Source organism: Miscanthus floridulus, chromosome 1 (assembly GCF_019320115.1).
Source record: "Miscanthus floridulus cultivar M001 chromosome 1, ASM1932011v1, whole genome shotgun sequence".
Lineage (NCBI taxonomy): Eukaryota > Viridiplantae > Streptophyta > Magnoliopsida > Poales > Poaceae > Miscanthus > Miscanthus floridulus.
In genome coordinates, this window is record NC_089580.1 from 82,039,157 (window position 1) to 82,048,701 (window position 9,545).

General features: G+C 43.6%; 1 protein-coding gene across 7 annotated transcripts; it reads left to right on the forward strand.

Moving 5' to 3' along the window:
* Positions 1 to 1,192: 1,192 nt before the first annotated feature.
* Positions 1,193 to 3,901, forward strand: LOC136488355 (bax inhibitor 1-like). Of its 7 annotated transcripts, none has more exons than XM_066485319.1 (7): positions 1,193 to 1,316; positions 1,450 to 1,519; positions 2,187 to 2,333; positions 2,531 to 2,602; positions 2,701 to 2,784; positions 3,096 to 3,279; positions 3,523 to 3,901. In XM_066485319.1, coding segments are annotated over exons 3-7 (399 nt in total). In that variant the 5' UTR covers positions 1,193 to 1,316; positions 1,450 to 1,519; positions 2,187 to 2,331; the 3' UTR covers positions 3,580 to 3,901. The 7 variants fall into 7 exon arrangements, 5 of the variants coding, with proteins under 5 accessions (XP_066341416.1, XP_066341420.1, XP_066341427.1 ...); XM_066485323.1 differs by having other exon boundaries at positions 2,205 to 2,333; XM_066485330.1 differs by having other exon boundaries at positions 2,272 to 2,333.
* Positions 3,902 to 9,545: the final 5,644 nt, after the last annotated feature.

The following is a 9,545-nucleotide window of genomic DNA, read 5'->3' on the forward strand; positions in this document are numbered from 1 at the left end:
AATCATATAAAGCTTGTATTATAATATAGTTAAAAACTATTAGACTAATTATTGATCAAAGTTTTTAAAATTTGAATTTTGATATACGTGTGCGTCAGATAAAATGGACTGGAGGTAGTACCTTTCAAACTACAGATAAGCCACTAGTAGTAATTTGCAATGTCGTGAAGCTAATTGGAGCATCAACACACTCCTGCTAGTCAACATATAATAGCTAGTATTCACCCTGTTTGTTTGTTGGTTTTCCTCTCATAACAAACCAACACCAGTTAGTCTAAACCAGCTCAAAAATCAACCAGCGAACACGCTGAATATGTACTTGGCCTCATACGGTACTCGCCTACTTGGAGAGAGTAAGTACCAGCATAAAAGTGGGATAAACTTTGTACCTACTAGTCCTATTGGGGTTCGAGATCATTTTTCTTGAATAGCAATCTGTTGCACAAAGGCTTATATCCTTAAGGATATGTTTTAATTCAACAACTACGAGTTAACATAATCTATCGTCCTGTTCGATTAACTTATAAGTCATACTTTTTCGGTCAACGAACAGTATTTCTCTTTCACAACAAACCAGTCAGCAGTACTTTCATCCATGACTTATCAGGCAAGCGAACAAGGCATATATCTATACTATAAAAGAGTGAAGGAATTAAAAATAGCCTCTCAGACTTATATTCCTACGCACCTTAGTTCTTATCCCTAGATCTGCATTTAAATCAGATACAACATATCTAAATCATCTACCGTGATCACACGAGAGGACCCAGCCGAAAAACTCGTAAACATGTATACGTGTTGCGTTGGATTTTTTTCTCACCGTCCTCAACCACTACCCGCCCGCCGTACCAACGCGTTCTTTCTCCCTATTTTTTTCGTGATATGCCCAACCCGCACGCCTCTCCGTCACCACAGCCGGACGACACAAAAGCACGGACGAGCCAACAGGGAATCTGTATGCTGCTAGATTCTCGGCCTCGAGAATGGTACCGGCGAGGACGCCAAGCGCCTACGCGTGGACAGCGAGCCCGCCGCCACCACAGGTGGATCTCTCAGCTGCCCTTGTCTGGAATTATCAATGGGACTGTCGTGGTGTAGTAGGCGCTAGGGAGGAGAAGCTGCGTCAGAACACGGTGGTTCTAGAGATGCTGCTCGCGTCCATGTGGCGATCTGGCTTGCCGAGTGGAGTGCCGGGGCGCCGGGCCGCTGGAGCCAGGTGGCCGGTGATGGACCAGGCCGCTGCAGCGGCGATTAGGGAGATGGAGATCGGCTAAGCATCCTCCATGTTGCGCACGTCATCTTCGAGCGACCTTCAGGTTAACAGGCGTGCGATTCTGCCTCCCCCATCCAATCCAATCTTTAGCCGATGCCCTCTAGATTAGGATTCTGTGCATTCAATTTTTTAGGGTTTGATGCATCGTTGTTCTTCCTGTTTTGATCCGAAATCAGACTGAAACTTCCATCGAGGGGTTGAAAATAGTGGCATACGGGTTCTGCGAGAGGATGGGGAAGAAATTATGTACGTGTATCTATTTTTCTGACTGATCTTGAGTCTGTCTATTTCCATTTTTTTTAGTGCTTTGAACTATTGATCTATATACTAATTCATGGGTTCCAAATAATACCAGCTTGCCAATCAAACTGGATTGCTTTCTCTTCTATTATTTAGCCTCCTACTTTCATGAGTTCCAAATAATACCAGCTTGCAAATCAAACGGAATTGCCTTTGTTTGCATGTGGAGCGCCTCGCGCACGACCCTGTTGGTCGATGCGACCGAAGCCCCAGTAGTGGCTACGATGACAAATATGTGCAGCTTGATGTAATCCAACCCTGAGATTAGGGTCTAGGAATTAGTACTTTATGCCGAAAGTTTTTTATATTATGTTTCTGCTTTTTTATCCTCAGTGTCACTTTACTTACATACAGCTATTCTGGGGCAGTATTTGTGTTAAAGAAAATAACGTGACAAATTTTACTTTTCATAATGCATGGTCTAGAGTTAATTTACTTCCATGTTCGCAAATGTATCATCACTAATTCAACCAAATTGCATATTGTTGAAGGAATTACTTTTAAAAAATTTTGTATGCTTGTCAATAAAATTTGATGCAAATAACTTGTGACATTTGTCTGTATGCGAAATAACTAAATTGTAATTCTAAAGTGTATTTCTAAATTGGAGCAGTATCTGTCTTCTTTCTAGAGCTGCAAACTTTGATGTAGTGATGGTGCATTGTTTCCTCATATGAATTTCATATGATGATTTGAAGTCGAATGGACTCTCGGGACAGAACCCTGATGAGATTGGTGATTGTTTGTTGGTTGAAACTATGTAAGTAGCTAGGTTTCAGTTTTGCTTATGTTATTTTCTTTTTTCAAAAATGATCTTTTTAGCCTCAGGGCTCCCCCTCCTTTTTCCTTTTCTTTTGCAGGGTTTTTCCTTATGAAATTGGCATTTCTTGTGCCCTTGATTACCATCCCTATATTTCTATATGAAATACTTCTAACAGCAATCCTATTTTGATCCAGGGACTTGTCCTCTAACAATCTGGAAAGAAATACACCATTCTCCATATATAAGTTGAAGCACCTTGAGAACTTGTAAGTTATATTATTCATTCCAGATATAGGTAACAAAATGATCCACAATGCTTGTTTCATCATGTATGGTGTATTGGTGTTGTTTCCTGTTTTCATAGGATTTTGACACATTTTTGGTGGTGTATTGAGCTGGCAGGGGTGATTCCATTGACACTCTCTCAACTTCCAAATTTGAATATATTGTAAGTCCTAATAAAGTATTATGTGGTATTAATTGGGTTTAATCTAATGTGATATGCACCATAGGGACCTGGCTCAAAAAAAGGCTAAGTGGTGAAATTCCGAATCTAATATATACAATACTTGTAAGTATTACTTGTGGAGAATGGAATTTTGTTTTCGTTTAGTCATTGGTTAGTTGTATTCGGTTCAATCTGGTACTGGTAGTTTAGATGACATTATGCCGGGATGGCCACATTGCATTAGCTATGAAGATCTCTTGAGCTGATCGAGAGAATACTTGTGGTCTGCTTTTGCTCTGCTCATCTACCAGGATTCTCGTGACGGTCTTCGTCGGAACCGCAATTGCTTTTGGATGCTTCTCTGGCGCTGCCATCATCGCCAAGCGCAGGGAGCACCTGTACCTCGGTGGTCTGCTTTCATCTGGCCTCTCGTTCTTCTCTGGCTGCAGTTTGCTGCTTCAATCTTTGGTCACACCAGTTCCACCTTCGTTTAAGGTGAATAAACTTGCTTATTATACCCTACAAACTTAAAGTCTTCGTTGCCTTGTAATAAGAAAGCATGGAACGGCTGATTTGTTATGAGAGAAAAACACTGTTCCTACTGAAAAAAACAAACTGAAAAAGACGGATTATAAGATAAGCAAACAGAGCCATTATGCTATTAAATATTTTAAATCAGTTTCACGATTGCTCTGCAAACTTTTCTGAAACTCATATTACTGCTATTCTTTTAAACAGCTTCTGCACATGCTGCAGCCAAGTGCGGAAAACGGTGTCCAAAATGCAGGTATTTAATTCATCGCACCCGGCAGTACAACAAGCACCCATCCAACAAATAATTGGATTTACAATTTTGATTATTATTCTTCTATTATGAAAGATTTTTTTAGACACGTGTGGGGATCTCAACTAGTAACATAAAAATGTAAATACCTTTCAAACTTTAGTCATGCAGCTTTAGGCTGTCCGCACCGCGGCCTGGAAACAGGCCTGCAAACGTGCAGCAGCGCCTGTATCGCGCGCACCGCGCACCTACATGTGGCACGCGACGGTAGCGGTCCGCGCGCGGGCCGCTATCCGTGGAGGCTGCGCTGCCGGCCGCTAAACGCCTCCCGAGGTTCCTGCGAGAGAGAGAAAGAGAGCTGGGGAGAGAGAGAAAGGTGAGAGAGAGAAAAAAATTATGGAATAGTGTGTAAGGAAAATGGACCCTGCCCATTTACTTTGGATTTTGGTGTTTGATGACCAACACAACCAAATTGGACTAATGAATTTGCAAGTGTTTGTGTTGTAGTCCAACAGGGTGCAAGACGTGACTTGGACGAAGGCGACGTGATGATCCGATGATCAACACCTTAAGCAAGACCTTAGGAGCACAAGAAAAGACCCAAGAGATCAAGCAAAGTCCAAGCATGAAGATAGGAACCAAGCCATACGCAAGATCACGAAGAAACGAGCTCGTAGACGCGACCGGACGCAAGGACCGGACGCTGGAAGCGCGACCGGACGCTGGACCGGTGGCTCGGCAAACAGGCGACCGGACGCAAGGACCGGACGCTGGCGGCAACCGACCGGACGCATGGCATCAGCGTCCGATCGAGTACAGAGAGGTTCCAGGCGCGCGAAACTGCGACCGGACGCGTCCGGTGGCAGGCGACCGGACGCGTCCGGTGGCAGGCGACCGGACGCTGGCAGCGTCCGATCGGTGGTTCGCGGCTGCAACGGTCGGGACGACCGGACGCGTCCGGTCAGGACGATTCTGCGTCCGGTCAGTAGCAGAATTGCGGGAGTTCGACCCCAACGGCTACTTTCTCAGTGGGGCTTATAAATACAACCCCCAACCGGCCATTTGAGTGTGTGGAGCTGAGGAAACATACTAAGGGTGTTGATACACCATTTTAGTGATCTCCACATGCATAGTGCTTAGTGTTTTATTAGGTGATTAGCATAAGTGCTTTGCGAAGTGCTTAGGTTGATTAGACCACCGCTTATGCGCTTGCTCTAGGTGTTTGCCTAGTGTTTAGTGAGGTTTGCATACCTCTTGCCACCCCGTGCTTGCGAGCACAAGTGTTGTACATCGGAGGGGCTTGAAGTCTTGCGAGATCACACCAACCGCGGTTGTGGTGTGGCCGCCACCGTGTACCAGAGGGAACAAGGCCCGCGGCATTTCGGCCGGAAGCTTGATAGTGAAGACGGCGGGGAGCATCCGAGAGAGGCTTGCCGTGAGGCACATCGGAGACCCACTTGCGCGTGGGGAAGGCCCAAGGCTATCCACGGAGTCACCCGACCGGGAGCTTGGCCCTTGCGAGGGATTCCTTGCGAGGGGCTCCAACGAGGACTAGGGGGAAGCTTGCGCGCTTCTCGATACCTCGGTAAAAATACCGGAGTCGTCGACGGGAGTTTGCATATCTCTACCTTGCTCTTTAGCTTCCGCACTTACATTGATTACTTTACTACGTTTGCAGTAGAGATAGCAACACACTAGCAAAACCATAGTTGCACATCTAGATAGCTTATCTATTGCATAGGTTTTGCTAGGGTTAGAAAATGAGGCCATAGTTTAGAGTTAGAATTTTAAGTTGCCTAATTCACCCCCCCCTCTTAGGCGTCACGGTCCCTTCAATTGGTATCAGAGACGGTTGGCTCATATTTGGACCTTTGGCTTAACCGCCGTTGAGCCGACGCTATTGTAGAGTGGTTGGGATGGATACCGCTAGGCCTCCACAATTTGATGGAACTAACTTCCTTTACTATAAAGCAAGAATGGTTTGCCACCTTGAGGCGGTTGATTTAGGTGTATGGAGAGTCACTCGTGACGGGATGAAACCCATAAAGAATCTCGAAAAGCCCACAAAGAGTGACGAAAAAGAAATGCATTTCAATGCTAGAGCTAAGAATTGCTTGTTTGAATCTTTTAGCATGGATATGTTTAACCAAGTGTTCACCTTAAATACGGCACATGAAATTTGGTTAAAACTCCAAGAGTTCCATGACGGCACAAGTAATGTCCGTGAGCAAAAACATTGTCTAGCCAAGCAAAATTATGATTCCTTTGCTATGAATGATGATGAGCTTGTTCGTGATATGTATTCTCGATTGAATCTAATCATCAATGAGATCCATTCAATCGGATTATTAAAGCTAGATGGTGCGGACATCGTGAGGAAGATCATTTCCGTCCTACCACAAAAGAAATATGCAAGCATCATCACCATCCTTCACAACATGGAGAACTTGAGCACCATGACCCCGGGCATTGTCATTGGCAAGCTAGTGGCATTTGAAATGTCACATAAGATGGGGCAAGAAGAAGCTTCTTCATCAAGCAAAGGCAAAGCTCTCGCTTGTAGCAAGAAGAAAAAGATGAAGGGCAAGAAAGTTGAGTCAAGCTCAAGCTCAAGCTCCTCAAGTGAAGAAGAAGAAGATGAGGATGATGATGATGATGAAGATTCAAGTGATGATGATCAATCTTCCTCCTCCACCTCCGACCTTGATGAAGAATCAATCAAACTTATCAAAAAGGTGAAGAAGATGATCGTTAGGCTCAATGTCAAGGGTGTGCCCATCCAAATTCAAGACCTCGTTTTCACTAATCAAAGAAACGAGCAAAGAAAGAGGGGATGTTATGGATGCGGCGAGTTGGGGCACTTTGTGGAAGTTTGTCCAAACAAGCCCACACCCAAGACAAAGAAGAAGGCGTGCAAGAACAAAGCCCTCACAACAATAAGGTCATGGGATGATTCTTCAAGTGAAGAAGAAAACCATCACAAGAGGCGAGGGCGCAAGCACTCATCATCAAGCTCTTCTCGTGTGTGCCTTATGGCACGAGGTAATGAAAGCTCATCCTTTAGTGAGAGCGATAGTGATGATGATTTGCCTTCTTATAATACAATTGTGCAACAAAATCTTAAATATGCTAAAGTTTGCACTAGTCAACAAAAGAAGCTCAAAAATTTAAAAGAAGAGCTAGGTAGTTCACAAGAAGCATACAAAAATTTGCTTGAACAATATGAAAACTTTGCAAATCTCAATGTTGAACTATCTACTAAAATTGAGCAACTTGAGGCTAGTGCAACAACAAATGCATGCACAATCAAGGATGAGCAACTTTTAAAGAAAAATAAAAAATTAAAAGAAAAGTTAGCTAGCTCACAAAATGATTATCAAAGTTTGCTTGCTAAAATGGAAATCATGTGCAAGCATTGTGATGAGCTAACAAATAAAGTTGCTAATCTTGAGGCCGTCAAAAATACCCCCACCAAGGCATCTAAAAAGAAAAGTTCGATCATTAAAAAGGATGCCTCTACTTCTTGCAATGATTTATGTTTAGACTCACCTTTGTGCAACCAAGTTTGTGTTGAGAAAGTTATTGTAGACACATGCACACAAGAGGTTGCAAAGGAGAATGAGCAACTCAAGCAAGAAGTAGCTCGTCCTCACCAAGGACTTGACTCAAGTGAAAGGCAAGGCGAAGCAAACCCAACTTCATCAAGATAACACCGTCAAGGGAGTGAAGAAGCTTGATGAAGGACAAACCGTGGTTTGTTACGTGTGCCACAAGGAAGGTCACAAGTCCTATGAGTGCAAGGTGAAGAATGGGGGAGGAGCAAAGAAGAAGGAGAAAAAGCAAACAAGCAAGCTCTTCAACACCTACACCAACAAGGTGGACAAGAATGCCTCCACACCTTATCTCTTGAAGAAGAAGAAAAATGACAAGGTGGTGGCCATCAAGGTGAACAAGCAAGCCAACAATGGGGTCAAACGCTTTTGGGTGCCAAAAGAAATCATTTCAAACATGAAGAGCACCAAGAAAGTTTGGATCCCGAAAGGGAAGTGAGAAGTCCGTCGGAATTTGGGGAATTTGGAGACTTGGCAAAGTATGGGTGCATTTAATGGGGTGCATCATGATGGACAAAGTCATTGCTAAGTAGGTTAGTGAATACTATGGACCCAAATTCCCCTTCCCATGTTAGGTAACTAGATGTCATTACTTCCAATTAGTATTCATTTCAAATGGCTTTGTCTTTCAATTGGTATACTCTTAAAGCATCTAGTTATCTTTCATGCCTAATGTTTGCATTTACATGCTCACATCTTTTGTTATGCATTCAATAGGTATATCATGTGGTAGGCTTGCTCGGTTACATTATCAACCCTTGGAGCAAACCTACATGGTTTAAAATTGTTTAGGAGCACGGCACATAGCTTGTTTTACAATTAATTATCTAATATGTGCCAAAGTCCAAATTGTAGATAATCTCTCCCAAATATCATCTTTCAAATGGTATTTTGATACTTAAATCAATATGCACAAATGTCACAAGTATTCAACACTTGTGTGCACAAATTTAGGGGGAGCTTAATCTACAAGTTGGATGCCTTGAGACTAACACTTGTTCAAATGATATCAAATTTTTTTTAAACTATCACATTTGTAGTAGTCTCATTGTAAGGAAATTGGAGTCCCCGGAGTTAAGCATCATTCTTTAATTGGATTCATCATGTTGATTTCATTTCATATTTACATGCTTTCTCTATGCATTATATAGATTAAACTCTCTTGAACAATAAATTGCTAACTATGCATATGCTTTGTTTTCTATCATATGTATGCATATATTTAGGGGGAGCTTATTCTATATAATATGAGAGTCAAATTTTTGTGATCCATTTCACTCTACATACAAAGGATCATGAAATTTGACCCCCCCTTGTGCTACTAATGTCTTCCTTTTCGGTGTTTGATGCCAAAGGGGGAGAATTTGAAGGACCAAAGGCAAGCATCAAGTTGATGTCTACAAGTGGTAATGGTCCGAGAAAGGGAGGAACGTGACTTATGGATTAGTCTAAGTAGTGGGAGAATTTTTTTTTAGAAAGCTAGGCTTTAAATCCATAATATCATATGGGGACATTTACAAGGGCAAGACAAGCTTTTAAGTAAAGTTTCAATTGGTATCTATCAATTAATATCATATAACCTTGCCCTTTGCATTGTATCCTAGCAAGTAGGTAGTTTTTAACTTCCAAATTCTTATTATTTGCTTGCTTTGGTCGTGTTGGCATCAATCACCAAAAAGGGGGAGATTGTAAGGAAAATGGACCCTTGGCCCATTTACTTTGGATTTTGGTGTTTGATGACCAACACAACCAAATTGGACTAATGAATTTGCAAGTGTTTGTGTTGTAGTCCAACAGGGTGCAAGACGTGACTTGGACGAAGGCGACGTGATGATCCGATGATCAACACCTTAAGCAAGACCTTAGGAGCACAAGAAAAGACCCAAGAGATCAAGCAAAGTCCAAGCATGAAGATAGGAACCAAGCCATACGCAAGATCACGAAGAAACGAGCTCGTAGACGCGACCGGACGCAAGGACCGGACGCTGGAAGCGCGACCGGACGCTGGACCGGTGGCTCGGCAAATAGGCGACCGGACGCAAGGACCGGACGCTGGCGGCAACCGACCGGACGCATGGCATCAGCGTCCGATCGAGTACAGAGAGGTTCCAGGCGCGCGAAACTGCGACCGGACGCGTCCGGTGGCAGGCAACCGGACGCTGGCAGCGTCCGATCGGTGGTTCGCGGCTGCAACGGTCGGGACAACCGGACGCGTCCGGTCAGGACGATTCTGCGTCCGGTCAGTAGCAGAATTGCGGGAGTTCGACCCCAACGGCTGCTTTCTCAGTGGAGCTTATAAATACAACCCCCAACCGGCCATTTGAGTGTGTTGAGCTGAGGAAACATACCAAGGGTGTTGATACACC

What these genes read in the sequence shown, in the direction of transcription:
- LOC136488355 (XM_066485319.1), top strand. An exon ending in TTGAAGCACCTTGAGAACTT is followed by an intron (nt 2,603 to 2,700) that starts GTAAGTTATATT and finishes CTGTTTTCATAG; the next exon opens with GATTTTGACACATTTTTGGT. An exon ending in CAGTTCCACCTTCGTTTAAG is followed by an intron (nt 3,280 to 3,522) that starts GTGAATAAACTT and finishes TCTTTTAAACAG; the next exon opens with CTTCTGCACATGCTGCAGCC.